This window comes from Halichoerus grypus, chromosome 9 (assembly GCF_964656455.1).
Source record: "Halichoerus grypus chromosome 9, mHalGry1.hap1.1, whole genome shotgun sequence".
Lineage (NCBI taxonomy): Eukaryota > Metazoa > Chordata > Mammalia > Carnivora > Phocidae > Halichoerus > Halichoerus grypus.
Window position 1 is genome coordinate 25,294,211 of NC_135720.1, and position 23,522 is coordinate 25,317,732.

General features: G+C 40.7%; 1 protein-coding gene across 4 annotated transcripts in view; it reads right to left on the reverse strand.

Annotated features, from left to right (window-relative positions):
* Positions 1–3,416: 3,416 nt before the first annotated feature.
* LOC144379040 (uncharacterized) overlaps positions 3,417–23,522 on the reverse strand; it is a 126,233-nt gene continuing 106,127 nt past the window's right edge. For 2 of the 4 annotated variants that reach the window (XR_013441074.1, XR_013441073.1), the window contains 9 exons: positions 21,446–21,586; positions 20,119–20,929; positions 18,450–19,435; positions 17,493–17,630; positions 17,158–17,229; positions 15,518–15,953; positions 12,860–13,012; positions 7,028–7,243; positions 3,417–3,716 (listed from right to left, as the gene is read on the reverse strand). Coding sequence is in view for 1 of the 4 variants with exons in the window: in XM_078054656.1 (XP_077910782.1) it covers positions 18,475–18,581; positions 19,099–19,146; positions 20,119–20,204; positions 20,808–20,896 (330 nt within the window). In the remaining 3 variants the exon portion in view is untranslated. Of the gene's footprint in view, positions 3,717–7,027; positions 7,244–12,859; positions 13,013–15,517; positions 15,954–17,157; positions 17,230–17,492; positions 17,631–18,449; positions 19,436–20,118; positions 20,930–21,445; positions 21,587–23,522 lie in introns of those variants that run through there. The other 2 variants (XR_013441075.1, XM_078054656.1) reach the window with 2 other exon arrangements.

Below are 23,522 nucleotides of genomic sequence, written 5' to 3' on the forward strand. Positions count from 1 at the left end.
AAATGTACTATAGAAACAAAACTTTTAAAAAACAGAATTCTTCTGGAACACTCAATCCTTGAGAATCCTTGGATTCCAATTGGGTAATGCTGCATTAGTCTCATTCAACAATGTTGTCAGATTCCCTCATTTTTATGTCTATAACACCCAGCCCAGTGCCAGGACAGAGTAGGTGTTAATGTGTATTTGTGGAATAGATGCTTCTCCTTGTAATACCCACTTCAATTCTCTTTTCAGCATATCATGCCGAAGTTAGTAACCAGTGGATGGTGACTCTGTTAACTCATCATCTGGATGACAGAGGTAATGTGCGGGCACTGTATCAGCCTAAATGATTTCTTGGTACACACCCATAGGAGACACTAAGAAAAAGGAGAGAAAAAAGGCTCTAGCATATTTTTTAACAGATTAGAGGAAAAGTTGAGTGTCTTCAGTGAGTATAAATACCACCTCTCAGCATACACACACTCCAATTCCATCTCCACTAATTCTGGAAATTAAGTTATCATATAGGAGGCATATTCTCATCCCCCAGTACAGTTAGTCACTACCCAAGATGGAATTCCCTGTCTCAAGGTGAAGGAATAGATACTTTGTGTCAGATACAGTATATGGATTGGTTCGATCATTGACTATATTTCCACTTACGGAGAAAGAAAAGTTTACAAAGCTAGAAGTGAGTAATTTGCCCAGGCTCCTTAGCTAGAATATAAGAAAGGAGGACTTTGAACCCAAATTTGAGAGCAGAGAGAATGACAGAATTGTCCCACTGAACCAGGTTGCTTCTCACTGCAAAGCAGCCTCCTTTTATGCCCCCTCAGATTGCAGCTCTTTGGGGGAACTGTCACATGACTACAATCCCTACCAAGAAGACTTAGTCCCTGAAGATGCTCATTTGCACTTCACTTTCATTACCAGGTCAACAGTAAAAGGACAGCATAGATGAGAATGACTATTGCTAATCTTAAAACATCAGCAAACCAGAAACTCACTCCTCTCGCCCTCATCATGTAATTCTTGTGTGGGTGAAGTCAAACTCAGTAGTTAGCCTCATGAGAGGGCAGACTTTGGCTGTTCTGGAACTATTTAAAGGTTGCTTTCTGGTTTCTGTGGTGAAGTACCTTGAAGTCCTGCTTTCAAGTAGAAGTGGGTAAGAGTTGAATTGGCACAAAAAAATCAAGAGAGGTTATAGGTCTCCAGATCCACCTTTGTCAGGTAGAAGGGAAGCTTTGAGGCTTGCACTGAACTCTCTTTGGACCCTCAGTTTCCAAACTTCCTTATCATTCACCCTGCACCAGTCCCAGGAGAACTTCCAACACTCTAAAAAATGGACAGTGTGAATCAGGAGTGGGGGTGGGGTGAGCAGGTTCCCCTGTACTCAGTGTTTTTAACATCCCTTCTTGAGGCTACCTTTCTTTTTGTCAACACAGATTGGAAGGGGTTGGGGTCCCAGGGTGGGCGGAATCGTTAGAAGTTATAAGTCATTTAAGTACACTGACCAGAGAAAATTGATATTAAAAATGGAAGTTTTTCGAGCTGAAAGTTTAAATTTTTAAAAAATAAGCTGTATAAAGAAAACAAGCCATGTTGTTTGCCCTGTTATTATTAAAGGGAAGATGAAATAATACTCTGGGCTCAAAACCGTTCCAGCAGACATAATATTTTTGCTCTTTCTATTGTTTGATCTGCACTACAGTAAGGAAGCACTTCACGGGCACACTCCGCTCAAACAATCTTATTTTCCTAACACTTCCTTCTGATGGATTTCTGCACAACAAAGTTATCAAGACATTTTAACAGAGGCTGCCTTGCATGCGGTGAGATGGAGAGACCCTTAAGGAAAGGAGAATGACCAGGAAGCAAATAGATTTAGGCTGGAAGGAAGCAAAAGTAAAAAAAAAAACAAACAAAAAAAAAAAAAACCCTAGGAAGAGATTCAGAAGCCCTGGGTCTGGAGTAGCCCATCAAGAGCTAACCCAGGAGGGCAGGAACCCAGTGAGGCAGGTTGGGAACAATCACAGTCACAACGTGGTCTTGTCCTTCCCACCTGCCAGGCTTTCTGTTAACCTAGGTTCCTTCAGCACATCATGTTTCATCTCATGATAACCTATGAATAGGTACTATTATGATTCCTATTTCATATATCAGGAAACTGAGGCCTAGAAGCAATATATGTTTGCTTGTGCTCAAACAGTAAGTAGAAAGGAGGAACTTACCCTGGTTTGTCCAAACAATTATTTATGTGCTCATTTGATAACCCTAATATAACAGAAAATTCATCAGACCCTCAGGTTCAGGGATGAAAGTAAAGAGTCCATAAATAGTTTGAAATTGCACAGGAAGCATTATGCGTACATTCTGGGGGCGGGGAAAGTGTCTACTGGACGTAGAGAGTGTTCAGGGGCTGGTTCCCTCATCTTCTGCTGGGCTGTCTGATCTTGAGATGGCAGTTCATACCTCTGAATATACATTTTAGATTTCTAAGATCTCTTCCATCTTTAAAATACAATGGCTCTGTTATCTCAAGTGTCCTAAGGAATAGCCAGGAAGTATAGCAAACCGTCCTTCTGCCTTTCATGACCCCTCCCCACCCTACCTGCACCCCCCAAATTCACACTCCCACCCCCTACTAGATCACCTGTTTTTAACACTCCCACAACCAGACAAAATATATCCCATTGCCACGTGCATTCTTCATAGCCTTTCCAAACTCTGGTTATATGATGCATGGAGTATGAGTCAGGCTAGGGGGAAAGGGGGCCTCTTTTTAAAGTTTATATGTAACTGTGAGAGCATTCAAGCATGTCCTGGCATGCCAGCCCTGCTTTAAAAAAAAAAAAAAAAAAAAAAAACTGTTAACAACAATGTTTTCCTGGTCAAAAGTGGTTCAGGGACATCAGAACCTGAGAGTGGTCTGTGTAATGGGGAAGGGGGTGCATGCTCAGGGGGTTTGGGGGTAACGTAGCCCATAACCATTTCTCCACCTTAAATTTCTGCTACCAAAAGGTTCTCCAGCTTCATTCCCCTCTGAAGTCGAAAGCTCCAGTTTAAATTCCTTACTTGGAAGGTCATTCATTCTCTCATAGCCAAAAAGCCTGTTTGCTTTTGTCTTCCCACTTGCTTTCAAATGAAAATATCAGACCACAGACCATCTTGCTTTCCCAATGCAAAAATTAATTACATCGTGTCCAGAAGTGAAGGATGTTGGAAGTTATCAATGTATTTGTTGAGAACACTCTGCATTCCGATACCTTTTACACAAATGCACCGATGCCTGTTCTTGGCCTGACCTGATCAGTAGTTCTGGATGGTGGGGGGCAAAAACCAGGGACACCTATCATCCACTTCAGTCCCTCACTGTGTTCATTCAAAAGCACATTGTCAAGTACATTTTTATTATTGTAGAGTGTATTTATTTATTTTCCAGTGTTTGTCGACATGTCCTAGAAGCTTTTAGAATAGGACTTCTTAACCTGCCAGTTCCAACCATTTATGTCGATCAACCATTATTTCTACTGCCCGGCAATTCTAACAGACCTTGAAATGAGCACTGTGTTTCTGCGCGTCGCGCGCACATGCTTGCTGACACTGGCACGACAAGTATATGAGCTGGACGACAGACTCCAAGTCATATGTGGCCGGTGCGTACCTCTGCCATGCTGGGAAGGGCTCCAGCCCCGGGCCTGGGGGGTCACGGGTGTCCGCTAGCTGTTGCCCTGGAAAGAAGAAATAAAGGTCCAATTGTTTGGGGGCAGCGCTTGGCAGATGTGGGGCAACAGTGAGAGCGGAAGCACTTTTAGGTAGTTTTTCAGAAGTGGATTTAGAGAGTATTTTTTCACCAGTTAAGGCACAGTCCGGACACATAATCTCTCCCCAGTTAGGGTGAGGCAGGAAATGACTAGGCATGAACCCATGATTATCCAAGATTCTCTGTGAACCTACTTAGAGCCCATCCAGACACGGAGGGCACACTTGGGATCCAAGGCTTTGGGGAGGGAGTGACAGGTTGACTCCCCAGCAGAAAATAAGAACAGAAATACCAGAACACAGAGTGACAGACTGAAAATTTTAAAACGTGGTCCTTCACCTCAAGTTCTCAGACGCCCTGCCTTGGGCACATTAGGGAGGTGTACTCCCTACAGGCATGGAGGTGACTAGGACGGAATGTTACAAAGTATCACAGAAGTCAGTGTAGTTAGAGGAACTGAACTGTGGTGACAGCAGGGCAGGGGCTGACTTTGGGAGCAAATGGACCTGGTTTGAGTTTGAGATCTATCCTTTGAAGCTGACCTCTAGTTGAGGCTTTAACTCCCCATGCAAGGTCTCACATACTCCCCTCTTCCACAGCCCCTCATTAAGTGCCCCCGTGGGCCTGTTTTTCTTTGTGGTCCAGGCATGAATTCTTTCTTAAATTCTCCTAACAATCCGCGTGTATGTGTTATTATCTCTGTTTGCCTCATGCCTCATTTCCATGTAAACATGCAATCAATCTGCTTCATTGGATTCCAAGCATGATGGGGGCAGGCATGATCTGTGGCTCAATCGGTTAAGCATCTGCCTTTAGCTCAAGTCATGATCCCGGGGTCCTGGGATCGAACCCCACATCAGGCTCCCTGCTCAGTGGGGAGTCTGCTTTTCCCTCTCCATCTCCCTCTGTGTATCCGCACTTGTGCTCTCTCTCTCTCTCTCTCAAATAAATTAATAAATCTTTTTAAAAAATAGTGCTCAACAAACAGATGTTCTCTAAATATTTCTATTTTTTCGGTAAAATGGAGATGAGAATGGAACTCGCTTCAAGCGTTACACCTATTAAGTGATGTCGTGCATGGGAAGACCTCAGAATAATGCCTGGAATATAGCAAACACTCAATAAAGTTTAGCAGACATTAATATTCAGAACATTAGTTCATTTCCTCGGAGCCTATCCTCAAATTAAGGAATTAGGTGAATCACCTGAACTGTGTGCACATTGTGTGTGTACATTTTTCTGGGAAGAGGATCTTTGATATTCCTCAGACTCTCAAATGGGGACTATTACTCCAGCCTCCAAAAGAAATTTTGAGTCATTGCCATAGAGACTGATAGCAAATATTAGGCTATATTCTTTACCTAAGAGTCTAGGGACCACAACTTCTAATACTCACTCAGACTAACTTGCTTTAATGCTCAATTAAATCTCAGAGTGCTGAACTAAGAACCAGGACACAGGGGCTCTCATCTGAGTCCTTTCACGTTGTTAGCTCTGTGATCTTGGTTAACCTTATTTTGTAAATATTTTTGCCCTTGATCATGCAGAGATAATGCAAGTAGGAAAAACTTTAAAAGAAAAAAAAAACTAAAGATAAGAAAATAGAGAACTACATGAAAAATATAGGGTCTGCAAGTCAGAAGATCTCTTACTCAGAACATCCTGTTTCCTAATCTGTAAAATAAGTGAGTTAAATTAGATGACATTTAAGATTTCTTCTAACTGCTCTCCATAATCCAAAGATTTGAAATATAAATAGTCCCTGTTCTGGGGATTTGTTTTTTATTTGAGTTTTCACTGTACTAATTTACACTCTTGCCCACATCAAGGACACTATTTTTATTGACCCATTTGCAAAACTGGGGTAGGGGTGGGAAAGTAAGAGGCATGTTCTGCTCTTTGCTGATTTCAATTTCATATATTTAACAGTGTGTTGGGCTTCTTAGACTTGAGCTAAGTAAGGATAGTAAGAGGAACGCAAGAGTTGATGAAGCCAAAAGCACTAAAACTCGAGCTCAAAATATCTACCCATAAGGCCCAGCAGACTACAAATGGCAGATGAACCGAACTGCTCTGTGTCATGGGAAATTCTGTGTCCTCCTTCCCCACCCCCAGTGAATCTATCTGTTTTATACACTGAGGTGTCAATGTCTTTTACTGCACAGAAGATCCATCTCAGGAAATGTGAGTTGGGAAGAGAAGGAAAAAGAGCCAAGTTGAGAGTATTAACTTTCAATAATAGGATACCTGAAAAAGTTTCACAAAAGAGGGGTCAAAGGCTCTGAATACTAGGAGACAGAATATGACCCTGCAGGTCCACTGGAAGGGAAGGTAAAGGAAGGGAAGGGAAGGGAAGGGATATGGAGCTAGAACTCTGCAACATGGACTAGGTTTCTGGAAAACCACCTCTGTCAATCAGCCCTGGAGAGTCCAAAGGACTGAAAACGTAAGCTTCACTCTGGCTAACTTGGGCTTTCCAGAGAGAATCCAGACTAATGAATCTAGTCACCTCCAGATCACTCTCTGGAGCTCTGCTCTTTGTTTGCTCCTCCAGCTCCTTCTTCAAAGCCCATTATTTGGAGGCACATAGATAAACTTAATATCGTCTCAACTAATGACACACCCAAACTTCTCAACCATGAAGACAATTTTCTATATTCTTCTCTGATATGATTCCTATACCATTTCTTTGCTGATGGCCCAATTTTTCAGTTAGGAAAATTCTACTCTGGAAGACAGTTGAGCCTCGAGTGCAATGAAATCGCATTGCCTATAACTCACACGGTCTCACTGACCTGATTTCTATAAATAGATAAATTCGTCAAGGAAAAACACAGGATTGAAATCTAAAAGCGAACTCAGGAAATTATTCGTTTCAGACTTTTGCCTCAGGTCAAATTAAAATTTCAATCGTCCCTAAAACCATGTCTATATTTTTTAATAGAGATTCCTTGATAACTTCTAATATATGATCAATTTTTCTGTCACAAGAGTTCTTTTTTATGAATGCAGTAGAATAGATGAGAACTGGATAAATCTTCTAGACTGTAGTGGATGTCATTTTACAAAGAAAATGGATGACTCTCCTGAGGTAGCATACATTCATTCATTCATCCATTTATTCATTCATTCAACATTCACTCATAAAATATTTATCAAATGCCTACTCTATCTAGTCACACTTCTAGATGCAGAGACACAGCAGTATATTAATTTGCTAGGGCTGCTATAACAAAATACCACAAACCAGGTAGCCTAAACAATAAAAATGTGTCTCACAGTTCTGGAGACCAGAAGTCAAAGATCAAGATGTCAGTGGGGTTGGTTCCTTCTGAGAGTTGTGTGGGAGAAACTGTTCCATGCCTTTCTTGTAGCTTCTGGTGGATTGCTGGCAATCTTTGGCATTCCTTGGTTTGTAGAAGCATCGCCCAGACCTCTGCCTTCATCTTCACATGACATTCTCCCTGTATGCACGTCTCTGTGTCCAAATTCCCCCTGTAATAAGGGGATGCTATGATGCTGGATTAAGGCTCACCTTCAGTTTGACCTCATCCTAATTAATTACATCTGCAACAACCCCAATTCCAAATAAGACCACATTCTGAGGTACCAGAGGTTAGAACCTCAACACATAAATTTTGAGGAGATGAAATTCAATCTGTAATAAGCAAGAACAAAATAAAATCTCTGCAACCAGGGAGCTAACATTCAAATGACAGGAGACATTGTGGGGTGTGTAGGGTGTGTGTGTGTGTGTGTGTGTGTATCATCAGGCAATGAAAATGCTAGGAAGTCATAGAGCAGGGGAGGGGTACAGTGCAGTGATGGAGTTTAAGGGGTAGCTACTTCAGATAGACGTCTCTCTGATGAAGTGCCTTTTGAGCAGACCTAACTAAAGTGAGAGGCTGAGCCAGGGGAAAATCCAGGAGGGAGCACAGTCCAAGCAAGAGTCACCGGTGAGTACACACGCTGGGGACCAGACCTCTTGCTGTTGCCTCTCACGCAAAATGACCCAGGGAGTGTTAATTACGTCCGGAACGATGTATGCCAGTATTTATTTCACCACTCGCCCCTAGTCTTTTCCTCCCCCTTTTGGAGATTCATCTCAATAAAGAGTTATTGAGTATCTATTATACTCCAGGCATCGCTTGGAGCTAGGTGGAAATCAAACTGGGAATCCTCCTTGCCCTCCTGAAGCACGTTTAGGAACAATCACTTAATGTTCGATTGGATGAGCCATAAGTCATTATAATTTTTATGTGGCTCTAAGAGCAAGAGAGACTATGCAGCCCCTGAGGGAACTCTTCCCGTGATAGAGCATTAAAACTTCACCACAAGGCTCATTTCACTAGGAGCAGCTCACTTGTTAGAACTGCCCTTTATGTGGAGCCAAAATCTGACTTTCTGACACTTATACCTGTTAGACCTAGACCAACACAGAAGAAATATTATTCTTCCTCTTCCACATGATCATTCGCAAAAGTTTGCCGCAAATTGGAATTTCTATTCATTTCCTCATCCCCTTCCATCAGCACATGTAACCCACAGGCTCTGCAGTAACCTGCCTCTAGGTACTCTCTACTTAGCCCAAGTTTTTGATAAATACTGGGTCCAGGAAATATGGGTCCCATGTGTGTTTTGAATGGGTCCATGTTCCGTGAGAGTACTGCTTGGCATGATACAGACATGCTTCTGTACATCCAGGCTGGGATTAAATTAGCATTGTGAGTAATCCTAAGGAATTGTTGACTTACATCGAACATTCAACCTAAAACATACTTTTTACTTCAGCGTTAGACTTGACATTCATCACCTTCATATTTCATCTTAATGGTTTTGATCTGGCATTTGCATGTCTTGATATTATTTCTAATCATGACTCCATATCTGTTGCAGTGTGATAGAAAACAGAAGTCCCCAGATTATTCACCATATGACTCTGATTGAGTCATTTGATTTCCCTGAACCTCAATTCTGCTCACTGTAAAGAAAAAATGTAAAGGCGTGGGGAGAGGGGTGTGGGAACTAGTAATAAGTCTTCTTAAAGCATGAGAATCAAGTGTGACAAGCTAGGGGAAAGTGTTCCGTAAAATGGGACACACTATGCAAATGTTAAATAATAGCAGTGGTAAGACTGGCTTTTCTCCTTAGTTTTGAATCATTGATTCAAAAGTTAAGCAGATCAAGGCCAAAATATCAATCGATATGCTCTAGGTTTGTTTTCAACCTGTTGTGAATCTGCCTAAAGGTATTATGACCCAAGCTGTGTAGCCGTAGCTTACCTTAGCCTCAAGATCTCATGAGCCCACTGTGTGTCAACTACAATATGGTGTGATTGTTACCATCAACAGCTTTGAGTCACTCACTAATAATGTGACTTTGAGTAAATGACTTGCTCTTACTGAGCCTCTGTTTCTTATCTGTAAACAAGGGAGATAAACTACCTACCTACCTGCTAGAGTTATTATGGGAGTAAATGAAATAAGGCAAATAGGGCCTAGCAAATAGGAAGTGTTCAACAAGTCATTCTATTTTTATATTATTGTGAAAAATTAATTTTCCTAGTCAATCCTCTGATCTTTTAAAGTAGCTCTATTCCAAAAGCAAGAAAATAAATTAAGCCAGCATAACACGACGTTCCTTATAAACCCATGTTCACTCCTAGTAACCACGACATTCCTTAGTTAATACTCATAAACCATTAGCTTAAGAATCCATTCTTGCTTTGTTCTGGGATGGCCTCTGAGAAAAGCTGACCCGGTTATGGATTGTGGAATCTCTCCCTCTTTTTGAAAAATGGATTGAGATTTGCCTTATTCATTCATCATTTGGTCTCTGCAATATCTCAGTAACTCCTGAGATTAGTCCTCAGTTCCTATTCACTCATTCATTTTGAGCATCTCCTCTTGGCCCAGCACACCCCAGTCTTCTGAGCGGCCCGGCATCCCTGGCGCCCAGGGATGGCACCTAAAACTCATTTCATGTGACCAGGCTTTATCTGACTTCCACTCATTTACATAGAGTGGCAGGTCACTGCCTCCCGGCACTGTTTGTGAATGTGGACGAGTCATTTAATGCTGAGTCACAGTCTTCTCCTCGGTAAAGTAGGATACTAATAACTAGTGTGACTGCCTCACAGGGTGAAAATACAATGAGACAAGGTGTAAAAGAAAAAAAAAGTCCCCAAAAAACAAAGATCCCGAAAAAATAATTCAAGGTGTTATTTGTTCCTACCCTTCCAGCATGCAGACCACTTTCCTTGCTGCAGAATTTGAAAGCAAGATACGAATTGAATAGTTTTCTTATCTGTTATCATTACACCATCTGCCAAAGGCAGCCTGGTGATCACTTCCTTGTTCTTTTATTTTCAAACACAGACTAAAATGTCCTTTTGTGGTCTTCAACGTTTTCAACAAGCCCAAGTTTTATTATTTATTTGTTATTTATAAACCTATGACATTCTATATTAAGATGCTAGTACGATCAGATCCAGCAAAACTGGAAAAAGATGCAGAGATCAAGAATGAAAAAGAAGAGATGGATGGGTAAGAAAACTTCGGCTAAATATAATCTGTGTGATGGAATATATACTTAGCTTCGCTTTTTGGAAACAGCTAAAATCCTGGACTGGAAGGCAACACAGGAAGAGATACACTGCACTCTCTGGTTAATTACAGGAAGTGTAACAATAGACACACTCTGTCATGGTGCTAAACTCTAAGAGGGATCCCTGACAGCGTTTCCCATAAAGGACACAAAACAATCTAATGGAAAGTGTCTCCAACAGCAATTTCACGAAAGAGGAAATATGTTCTCCAAGCGGTCACTGTTATATACGATCCTTAATAAAAGATGAAGTTGTGATGTCACACTGTCATTCTGTGGGGGTCCTTGTAGAGGACGGAAGGTAACATTGTACACATGTGAATAAATGTTCTTATAACCTGGCTTCATGCAAAGCTGAACATTTTAAAATCAAGAGTCATGAATTAATGATTGTGACCAGTATGTGATTTCCCTTATCTGTGTTTTAGCCAGCCCTTGACAAGTGGGGAGACTGCTGATACACTGAGGCTGAAGCTAGACTGGAAATCAAGAATATGGTTTTTCTGTCTTACTGATGCAATAAAGAGCTCCATGCCTTAAGTAACTGGCACGCCAGGGGCAATGATCGATTTCAAAATGTAAGGTCTTCTCGCCTAAAAGGGGGGCTTTCCCATCATCTTCAGGAAGGTAAACTATCAAACCAACATTTCTCTTGGAAAATAGTTTGGAATGTGGTGAGAACCTCAAACAAGGACTTTAAACCAGGCAGTTCTACATCATAGAGTAAGGGCCAGCAAACTGTGGTTCCTGGGCCAAATACCCCTCTACCTGTTTTTCTAAATAAGGTTCTAACAGAATGCAGACACACCCATTGGCTTATGGATTGTCTATGGCTGTTTTTTTTGTTTTTTTTTGTCACCACAATGGCAGAGCTGAATAGTCACAACAGAGAACACATGGTCCACAAAGCCTAAAATATTTATTATCTAGCACATTGCAGAAAAAGTTTGCCAACCCCTGCCAGAGAACAGAAAGCGAGAATTCAGGTTTAAAGCAGCTTGACAGCTATGGTTATGTACCCACCATCAATTTTCACTACAAAATGGTGTAATATAGCCTTTGCAAATGCTTTTATTTTAAGCACTGCAACATCATAAAGGGCTCCCCGTGATGAATTAGCTCACAATTCACACCACAACAGTAACTGAATTAGTCTTCAAGTAGTGAGTTCAGTGGGGTAAAAACAGACATGTGCTTAGACTGCCTTTTCTTTTTCACTCAAATTTTAATAATTTAACGGCACTTTTCTATAAACAATGTATTTCCCCCTCTTCTAGGGAAGAGATGAATAGACATCCTCTTCTAAGCAGACTCTGAGTTTATTGCCATGAACAGAATGGCTACAGATCAAGCTTGCCCTGATTAGTGCCAGGAAGGAAGGGCTGCAGATGAACATTGCTGAAACCGAAGTCATCGCTGTTGGTGGATCTGATTTACAGTCATCCTATACAGCTAGTTTGTCAATGGTTTCTGCAAGTATAAATTCTATAGCTAGTTTATATCAGATACTACATCAGGAAGTTATGTTCCTCAGAGACACAAATTTCATTGATGCTTTACTGATTTATTTTCAATTCAGGCGAAAATGATTGTTGGGATGCTCAATGTCAACATCTTTGGGGCCTTGATATGCCATAGGCTGTGCCCTGAGAGACTCAAATCACATCTTGGGGGACGTTGGGGGGGACCTTGACTTAGAGCCCTTTTTTTGTATGAACGACAAGAAAGCTCAGGGACCGCTGCATAGCCAACCCTGGTGAGGGTGAGGGACCTTACAGATCTCAGTCAGTCTGACCCACTCCTGGCTCCCTTTAGTTTTCTGAGTCTCGTTTTCCCCTTGTCCTCCTTTCCTCACTCCTTATTTCTCACTTTATTTTATCTTGTGTGGTATTAATCGACAATCTACCTTAAATCCATTGTGGAACAAGGCAGGATATAAGTAAACAGGTAAAAATGAACTCACTTGTTGAACAGAGTTATTTAGTATTGTCCATCTGAATACTGAAAAAAAATATCTGCTGGAAACAACTCTTTTCTTCTGGCATGGTAGCTCTGAGGTTTTCTTTCAAATAGAAATTGCTTGGAGGCCTGGGTGGCTCTGTTGGTTGAGCAGCTGACTCTTGGTTTCAGCTCTGGTCGTGATCTCATGGATGGTGAGATCGAGCCCCCTGTCGGGCTCCACACTTGGTGGGGAGTCTGCTTGAGTTTCTTTCCCTCTGCCCTTCCCCCCACTCACTCTCTCTCTCCTTCTCTCTCTAAAAATAAATAAATAAAACCTTAAAAAAAAGAGAAAGAAAGAAAGAAAGAAAGAAAGAAGAAAGAAAGAAAGAAAGAAAGAAAGAAAGAAAGAAAGAAAGAAAGAAAGAAAGAAAGAAAGAAAGAAAGAAAGAAAGAAAGAAAGAAAGAAAGAAAGAAAGAAAAAGAAAGAAAGAAAGAAAGAAAGAAAGAAAGAAAGAAAGAAAGAAAGAAAAATTGCTCAGCAGGTGCAGGGGCCTCTGGTTGCACCTGCAGGCATGTGATGTTAGGACCGTGCATCCGGAGAGAGGTGTAGGCTCACGTTGCCATCTGCGATGGTGGGAAGGTGGGCAACCCAGTGCCATTGTGTCAGCAACAGACAGATCGTCAATGAAAAGGGCCAACATCATCTCTTCAGTCTCTCTAGGGGAAAAAAATGTGTTGGTAATTAGTATTTGAATAGTGCTCCACAATTTGCAAAGAAATTTATACATATGCCATCATAATTCAATCCTCACAATAACACTGTTAATTTGGCTTATGACACTTTATTTTCAGAGGGAGTGGAGACTCTGAAAGCCAAGTGCAGTGAGTAGAGGAATGAGCATTGAAGCCTAGTATATGAGGCCATGTCCTACACTCTATTTCTCCATGCTTCCCCCATCCCTTCAACATATTTCTAATCATTTGATCCCAGAACAATAAAGTCTGGACAGCTGCTATGTTACAGGTCATAGTAAAAGGCTTTGGAGTTAGACCTGAGATTAAATAATAGACTTTTCATTTTCTAGAAGTCTCTTTAAGTCACTATATTAGGTTCCTAAGGCGGTTGTAACAAATTACCCCAAACAAGGTGGCTTAAACCAACAGAAACTTATTCCCTTACAATGCTGGAGGCCAGAAGCCAAAACCAAGCGTCTGCAAAGCCACAGTCCCTCCAAAGGCTCTAGGGAGAATCTGTTCCGTGCCTCCTCCAGCTTCTAGTGGCTCCAGTCATTTTTTTTTTTGGCTGATGGCCACCTCCTGTCTCTGTTTCCTCTTTGTCTTCTCCTCTGTGTGTCTATTTTATAAGGATATGTGTGATCCATTTATGACAAGCTCCTCCCCTCAAGATCCTTCAGTTAATTATATCTTTTGCCATATAAGGTAACATTCACAGGTTCTGGGGATTAGGATGTGGACATACCTTTTTGTGGGCCACCATGCAACCCACTAAAGTCACTGAACCTCACGTCTCCCTTCCATAAAAATTAGAATAGTATCACTTATCCGAAGGGTAAAGATTAAATAAGATAATTTAAATAGAACTGTCCAATATATAATAGATACCTGGTAGAAGGGGTTCATCTTTTTTTCCTCATCGGGAGAGCTGCTAATATAATCACACCACTTTTGAGATGATTTTTTTTATTTGTCCCATTGGAATAATAGCTAAATGTCTATTCAAATTCCCCCATTCTTTCATTTTCTCTTTAAATTCCTTTTTCTAATGAACCGTATCCCAAAGAGCAGTACAGTTTTTGAATTCTATTTTATCATGAACTATGATAGTGATAGCTCTGAGAAGTTATAGTGCGTAGACCCATGACCACAGCAGATTTATGCATGGCCATCTCCTCCCAACCAGCAGAGAGTTCACTATCAAATAGTTATGATATGTGTGTTTTTATTTGATTGAGATAACAGTTCCATCATTTTTTGAATGCTTAGGAATCTCTTGGAATTGCAGTGAAGGATCAGTTTTAATTTTGTAAAATAAAATTAAACTGTTGTGATGATGAAAATTGCTAAAAAAAGTATCCAAATACTTACTTTGATCTTGTTACAGACCAATAACAATTTGCCCTTGTCAAGGACATCATTTTGAGGATTAAAAATGTGAACATTAAAAGTGAAGCACATATCGAGTACTTTAATTCTATCATTATTAATTTTCCAAAAGATAGTCAAATTCTCTCATTACTGCAAAGGGTTACTTCATACCAACATTTAACCCTAAAAACATAATATCTGTATTTTTCCTCTTCCCAAGGGGCCTGAGTGGTATATTTTCATGACAGTAAATGTTGATTTCTTTTTTGCTTGTGCTTTGTTTCCATCTAGATGTATACCTTCATTACACAGACCACTATTCTATTTTCCTTCTACCATATCAGTTTTTGAATAAAGTATGTTTTTCTCTTGATATATTCAGGCTGAGTTTTATGTCATAAAACCTTAGTCCTCTCAATAATATTATACTTATTTTTTTTTTGGTTTAAAACTTCAAGTTCTTTTGTCGCCTCCTTTTCTGTGTTGGCCTATATAGTCTCCTAAGATCATAAATATTCTTTTTTTTTTTTTTTTCTGAGAGAGAGAGAGAGAGTGCAAGCAAGTGGGGGGAAGCAGCAAAGGGAGAGGGAGAGAGAGAATCTCAAGCAGGCTCCATGCTGAGATGTGAGGCTCCATCCCAGGACCCTGAGGTCATGACCTGAGCTGAAATCAAGAGTCGGACGCTTAACCCACCAAGCCACCCAGGCGCCCCCATAAATACTGTTCTTAGTGAACATCTCTATTATTTGTTGAATGAATGAAAGAGTGATAATTACTAAGGACCACCTCCACTATACAAACCCTTTCTCTGGCATGCCCACTGTCCTTATTACCTACTTGGTAGTTGGTCTTGGTTTTTCTCACTGCCCTTTATTCATTCATTTTTGTTAAATATGTTCTCCACTTTGATTTTTTTCATTTTTGTTAAATATGTTCTCCATTTTCAGTAGTTCATCCTACTGACAGTCCTATCATGATCCAGAAGACAAATTCTTTCCTTTAAATACCTTCTATGTAACCAGCTATTACCTGCCTTCTTCTTCCAGAGTCATGACCAATAAACCAGAAGAAGACAAAAAAAGTCCCACTCAACCTTAAGTGTTTTCCCTTCCCTACCTGGTCCTAGAGATGTAGATCCTGTGACAACAACTTTTGTTCCCACATGAACAGAGTAGCATGGATCGGTGAGGTTGGTGATCTTGGCAGGTCCTCTATCATATCTGGAGTCCTGCTCTGAGAGGCTATAGTGCGTAGACCCATGACCACAGCAGATTTATGCATGGCCATCTCCTCCCAACCAGCAGAGAGTTCACTATCAAATAGTTATGATATGTGTGTTTTTATTTGATTGAGATAACAGTTCCATCATTTTTTGAATGCTCAGGAATCTCTTGGAATCTCTTAGAGGTTGGATAATGCCTCTACTTGAATATGTCTGGAATTGCCCTCTAGGAGAAGAACCTCATAAAGCTTCCACGCAGCTTAATTTTCTCTTGCTCATCTTCAGCTGTGTCACAGTTGTCACAGTCCTTATAGGCTCCAGATGGTTAACCTTCAAAAAACAAAACAAAACAAAAAGCTGTGCCCTTCTACTCTATGTTCTATCATTTGTTTCTTTCCAAGGTAGGTTCTGCTTAGGATATTTTACAGAGTACAATATGACTCACCCACCTCCTCCCTTTATTGTTACAGCCCAGAATAAGTACACAGGCCCTTCCAGTTTAAGACAGTATTATTACTGTGGAGAAGTAGATAGGTTAATGACAACAAATGTGAAAAAGCTACCCCCAAAATCAAGACATCTAAGAGTTTTCCTAGCTATTTTCCTTGGCATGTAATTACTGACTTCCTTTCTCTCTAGTATACTTAGAAACCAGGGTGAGGTTTTGTGGATTTTTAGTGTCTTCTACAACTCACATCCTAATATCTGTCCCTCGTGTGGGGCTTCGCCAGTTGACCAGTCTGACATTCCTTTGGGGCCCTATTTGGGGACAGAGACTAGAAAAACCTAAAGATTCCTTCTCTGCACTTCAGGTTATTTCACTCTGAATTTGCAGGTATGTCCTCACTCTTCCTGAGACTACCCCAGTCTTCCAGCCCTGCAAGCCCTCCTTTTTGTCTCTCCCATTACCCAAGAGAGAAAAGGGTTTTCCTTCTTAACTCCCTGAACACTCCTCCTCCCAGAGGATACCTGTCCTTCCTTGACCAGTGGCCCTATCTTTCACCCTTCCAGGAAATCTGCTTTATGCAGTGCCTGCAACGCACTCAGCGGCCAGGTAAGATGAGTTCTGCTTACAGCCAGTGCTTGCTTCTTCCCCTGCTGTTCTCAGATACTATCCAGTGCAGCTTCTCTGATCTTGGCCCTCGTGGCTCCCATCATCTTATAGTAGCCAGGACCAGCTACCTAATTTGCAGGGCCCAATGCAAAGTGAAATTGTGGGTCTCTGTTCAAACATTATTAAGAATTTCAAGACTGCATTAGGACACCATAGACCACATGCAGGGCCCTCTGACTGCAGGATCCCATGCGACTACACAGGCCGCACTTCCATAAAGCCAGCCCTGCTAGGAGCATGTCTTTCTGGAATCTTGGGATAGTCTTCAATCTTGTGTACTCTTCTTTGCCTCAAGGTATCATCTTTGGCTAAATTCACCATATTCATGCTTCAGATTGTCAATTTACAGTAAAAGAGGTTATTTCCCTCAACTAGTCCATAATCTAGCCCTACTCAGGTCAGCTTATTGGTTCTACTCACCCCCTAAATTCTCTGAGATGACCCACAGGGGTGTCCCATTCCCAGGGAAATGACTGCTTTAGAATTAAAATTCTATAATATAAAAAATAATTTCAGTCATTCATTAGTCATTTGTTGTAGAACTGTTCTCTATCCAGCTTGATGCTAAGGATACAAAAAAAGAGGACACCTGCCCTCATGTAGTTCACAACCCAGTGGAGGTAGGCACACTTAGAGAAATGGATAGAAAACAACTAGAGCAATGCTCTAACAGAAGGATTCAAATTTAAAAACCAAATCAAAAAGAAGTATGAATAAGCCTAATTTCTACCAATGGGAAAAGCTACTTAATTCACCACATCTACTTGTTGACAAAGATTTCCCTTCCCCTCCTTGTTTTTTTCATCTGGCTTATTTTTTGTGTTAGTTCCTCAACACATCCTTCTCACAGTGTGGAGTATGCAGAGGTGCTCCTCAAGCCCTTTCACCTTCTCCTGTAAGCAAGAAACAAGTTATAATTACCACAAACATTGTTGGCCAACCCCTCAAGCACAAAAGAAACATATCATCTACCCACCCTGCCCCAGATTGCAACAGTGGCTTTGCTCTCAGTATTTCTTCACCTTCTAGATAAAATAGTAGTGCTTCTGAAATGACTGTAGAAGAAAGCTCCTTCTTAAAAAATGTTTTTATTTACCATGGATCATGTTATAAATTGGCCATGTCCTTCTGCCCTAGGGATCTACAGTCAGTAAGAGGGGAGGTAAATTTCTGGCTCTCCAGGAAACTTCCCGAACTCCACAACCAAAAGTTTGGGACTTCAATAAAGCAATAGATATGGAAACAGTTTAGGAAAACCTGGCATCACAGCCAGTCAATGGACTACTTTTTTAAAAATGTGCTGCATTTTTCTACTGCATTGCCTAGGCCGTCAATCTTCATAATCACTCTTTCTTCTCTAGGAAGGATCTCTGACCAAGTTACCATGACTAAAGGAATCATCTTGGCCTTCCTCTAGAGAGGCTGAGAACCTAGCTGCAGGAAAGAAAATGCTTCCACCCTCCTCCCCCTTACCACCACCACCCTCAGTGCTCCCCAACCCCACAGTCAGCTTCAATCCAAGTGCCAGAGTCCATAGTAGAGTGACTTGGAGGATAACAGAGCAACAACATGCCAGCAAAAGGACTCTTGGGTTTGGCTTTTTGGGTTTTGTTTTTGTTTTTTTGTTTTTTTTTCCAGAGGCACACTCTGGTCAAGCACCCTTCAGCCACCTACATTAGCCTTCCTCCATCAACCTCCAGGATCAGTCTCACCCATGAATTGCTCATGAATAAGTAGTCACTTATGTCCTAAACATCCAAGGGTGTTAAGAAACCTCTGCTGCTTTGAAGTTTCGTCTTCACTTGCCTCCCTTGATTCTTGAAATTCCACCATCAGAGTCATTCCTGCAAGTAATGATATCATTGATTAGATTCTTTCCAGGTGATAGCTCCCAGATCAGATTGTGTTAAGGGGAAAGTGGAAAAAGTATGAAGGTCCAGTGTGCTGATGGGAGAGGAATTTCCATAATAGAGACAAAAGCTCTGAAAGGGAAGCCTGTATCCCAGAAAATAAGTCTATTTTACAACTACACTTAGGCCCAGAACCACTCCTGTCCCACCGAGAACTTGTTCTGATCCTGTTAGTCGAGGTTGTCTTGACTCAACACCTTATAAAAAGACCCCAACTAAAGATCACAGGAAAGCTCAGGCTGATTCTGGTTTATTTCACTGCACCTGATACAACAGTGTTTGCATATGCTTGATCTCCTCAGCCTGAACACTCAGCAATTGGGTGAAATTCTGGAGTTGCCTCTATGAACTGCTCATTTCCCTCAGGCAATACAGTGAGAAAAAGAAGACACTTTGTTCATCCTCAAGATTCTTAGAGAGCTGGGTTAGCCAAAGGCGATGGCCTCCTCACCTCTGGTTGGCAGACCCCTGGAAGAGTTAGTATTCTCTGTGCATTTACCTGTGTAGAGGCGGTAATGGTAGATGTTAAATTAGCCTGCTCACCTATTGGAAGCAATAGGTTATAATGGAAAAAAGCATGGATTTGGGAGTCACATAGATTTTCCTAATGCTGCTATTTATTATGTTTTTGACATTGGTTAGATCACCTAATCCCTCTGAGCCTCTGTTTCTTCATTTGTGAAATAGGGATAATGATGCCCACCTTGTAGGGCCATGGGGAGAATACATACGGAGCCCGGCAGACCATAGTCTTTCTACAAATGCAGTGGTCTTCCTCCATTAGTTTCCTATTGGGATGGAGCATATGAAATTACAATGTTCTGCACTATTAAAGCTGTACATCCTAACCCAGAAAAAGAAACCTTTCTAAAATTCTTCCTTGCATCTTAAATACTCTAGTTTAACTGTAGTCTCACTATCTCAAAAAGTTATGTCCCCCAAGACCAGAGAATGAATTTGAAGCTCCCGTTGTTTAACATAGCTTTTGATATGATCTCTGTGCATGAAAGAAAATGCAGCTGTCTTCCACATGAAATGAGAAACGTGGGTTTGTTTTGGTATATATTTACTTAGGTTCCCCAAATCAATTATTCTAATGTAGTTTAAGAATTACCAACAAATGAATTTATAACATTCTTTCAATGTTGATTTACTGCAGTAGGAACATGAAAGAAAGAAAGAAAGAAAGAGAGAGAGAGAGAGAAAAAAAAGAAAAGGAAGGGAAGGAAGAGAAGGAAGGAAGGATCCTATCAACTTATTGTGTGAACACCCAAATAATACTTAATATTTCAGAGATACAATAGAAAAGTATCCTGACCTTATACCTGCAAAAAAATCCCTCCCCCAAAAAAAGGTTTAATTTATTTATGCAGTTCAAAAAATAAAAAGTTGTGACTATATTACAAGCCTCTAAGGCTTTCTCAAAACAAAAGTAATCTATAGCCTGGACTCAAAAAATAAAAAGACTTACCACAGGCTTCAAATTCCTGAGGTGGGAGTTTTCCATAGATCACAGCAAACTGATCATGCATAGAAAGGCTGACACAGCAAGGGTCACTAAGGAAAGGAAGAGAAACACAAGGGAGAAATGAAAAAGAAAAGAAAGGAAGAAAAAATGCTACTTTCTCTTTTTTGGCATATATAATTTCTATGAAAGAGCTTCTGAAACGCTCAAACCTAGGTAAATATTCAATCAGGTAATTAGTTTTGAAAAGCTTTTCAAATTCCAGATAATAATGCAGTTGGGCAAAAAGGTGTTTCTTTGGGGCCCCCAATGAGAAATAATAAATTCTTGGTGATTAATGGCACTTATGTGCTCTTGGACATTAAAAACATTTTCTGCTCTTGAGTCACAACGGAAGCTACAGCTTGAATTTTATTGTTCAATTTGCCTTTTCCTTTCCTGGGTGAGCCAGCACTGGATTTAGAAGTTGAAAGTTTATAGAGTCAGCAGGACCCCAAGGGACTGAGAGCTAAGCTGAGCCAATGAGGATAATGCCAAAGATTATCTACCCTCCGTGAAAAAGCGGGATTCAGAAAAGAAAAAGGAGGAAGGGTGATTATAAAGACTGACAGTCTGTAACTTAGACAAAATTTCTTTGGGGGGGTTGGCAAATCTCGTTTTAAAAAAACAAACAAACAAAAAATTTCCTGGTTCACAGTTGCCGAAGCTCTTCTTTTTTTTCCATCTTTGGCACATGGTCAAAGGACAAACTGATGTCTTCCCAGAGGACTGGAGGAGGATGCATGAGTCTTCAGACTCGGTACAGCAAGGCTCACAGCTAAAAGCAGAGGGTTGAGAGTTAGGACGCTTTCGGGGGTTAAAAGGAAAAGATTTTTGCTCAGTCAACGATGGGTTTTGTCAGTGTTGAGGTGCTTTTCCCTGCGTCCTTAAAGAAGTTCCCCAAGTTGGACCTTGGGCATTACCTAAACACTAAACAGTACTATCTCTATCTTTCTGTAATGTTCTTCAAGCACATTTTAGTTACACTTTACAAAACCATCCTCGTCATTTTCCCCAGTCTTGGCAGTGACTGAAAACAGTGCAAAATAGAAGACTTTCATGGGAACAGTTACCCATATCGAAATTAATACAGTCTTGCCAGTCCTGTAATGTGTTTTCTCTAGCCTTAATCTCCCCATCTGTAAAATGGAGAGGACATAAAGACCACAGGTACAAGGTATTCAATTTATAAAGACCCGGAGCTAAGACTTTTCAGGAATCTGAAAGAAACAAAAACAAACAAGCAAACAAAATATCTCAAGAGAGTACTGGATTAGGGTCTCGACTCTCCCACCTCCTGGGACTGTCCAATCCAGGAGCTTCAACGAGGTCCACGAGGGAAGGCTTATCTTCTCCTGTTGGGTAAGTTTACTGAAAATGCGGGTAGATGCACCTCTCTTTTCCTCTGTGTCCCAATTTCCTGTAAACGATAAAACTGTAAAACAAAAAGTAATAAGATCCAAATCTTCCTGCTGGGGACTTGATGAAGACGAATTAGACACTGACACTCGGGAAAAGATGGAAGGCTCTCCATGACAGAGGCCAAACGAATTCAAAATGAAAATCATCAATTTGAGTGTGCTCACATGTTACTTAAAAATCAATGAAGAAACAAAGTGAGGGAACCCTGAAGCCATTTTAGCACCCCTGCTTTTGCACTCCACTCTAACTTAGCAGCCCTGAAATATCTTGGCTCTGAAAACCCAGTCAATCATCATTAATAATGATATTTTTATAGCACTTTAAAAATTGGAATTTCCAGAGCCACTTTGATAGATGCCCTGTCACTACCTTGCCATTTGCGTAATTTTTTTTCTGAGTTGTTTTTTCCCCTGTATTTAAAGAATTTTTTAACAGAGAAGAGGAGGATTTTTCTTTTGATTGAAAAATTCATAAGGGATGGCACAGCTTGCCCTTGCTACGAATCCCTTACTAATGAGCAGTGTAATTTAGCGATTATACAAGGACTTTCAACTTTAACGATTCTAGAACTCGAATTTACTTAAGGAGTTAAAACAAATGCCTGCCTGTTGCCTCCAGATCTGGAATGAGAGTTCAGTGAGTTTGCACAAAGATGAAAAAGATTAGAGGCAAAAGCCAGGTTGTTGTTTTCTCGGATACACAAACATCTCGAGCAATTTACCTGTTGTTTTTCTCACTGTGAACCTTTAGGAATTACTTAGTACCTCTAGTGTGACTTGCCCAGAAAATTCAGAATATTCCTTCAAAATATTTTAATTCATTAATTTATAAATAAATTAGGCAAATTTTCCTCTGCTTCTGGCTTTATCTGATCATTTCTTCCTCATACACACAACACACACACAGACACACACACACACACACACACACACACACCCCAAACAGCACTGAGTATTCCTTGCCTTTGAAAATGCAGATGAAATTTCTTATTTCTGTTGTAACTTCCACAAAACTATCCAAGCTTATGAGATATGTTGGCCAGCTCCAACTTTGAAAGGGAACTCAAACAATTCATGTTTAACCTCTGAGCCAAAAAAAAGCCTGAATTTTTTCAAAAGTTAGTATTGTTTTGTTTTCCCCCCCTTGTAGCTTCTTTTATTCTTTGCCTCCAAAAGACTGCACAGGAATTTTTATCACCACTGGGGGCTTAATACTGGTGGTGAAAAAAACGAGTTCCTGTCCTGGTGCCGAACTAAAAAGGAATACATGTCTTGGATGTATCAGGTTTCTTTGTCAAGCAAACAAAAATAAAGGGATCTAGTTTACTGGAATAGTTGCAGTGCTCATTAAAATTGATGACTTCGAAGATTCTGTGCCTCTCTTCCTTTAACCAGGGCCATCAGCCAAGAATCTGCTGTGCTGTTAAAGACATCATGTTATTGGGGTGTTGTAAAACAGACCACTGCTGTTGCCTGTGCTCACCCTTCATGTTTCAGTGTGACAGCGAGAGAGGCCTGGGGGCACTGGCAGAGGATGGGCCTCACCATTTGGCCAAGGGGCACCAGTAGAATAGATGTATGGGACTAAGACACAACCTCGTATCTTTTAGCCATGAACATCAAGTTCGAAAGAGAAAGAAAAGGAGCTGGATTAGCATGAGGCGGAGTTCAGTTTTTCTTAGAAATGTGCGACTCTGCAAAAGTGTGCCTTTATTTTTGGCACAAATTGCTATAGCAAATTACATAGCTTATCAGATGTGGTTTTTTGGGCTCAGTGGAGAAGCCACCGCAGGGACTTGTTCTCTTTGTTGTTTGTTCCCAGTTGGGAATTTGGATAGATCAGTGTCCTCTTATATTTCAGGAACAGGCTTTAATAATAAGTGCTAACACTATTCGTGATCCAATTAAACTCACATTATTACAATTGACCAAATTAGACCTTGGACTTAC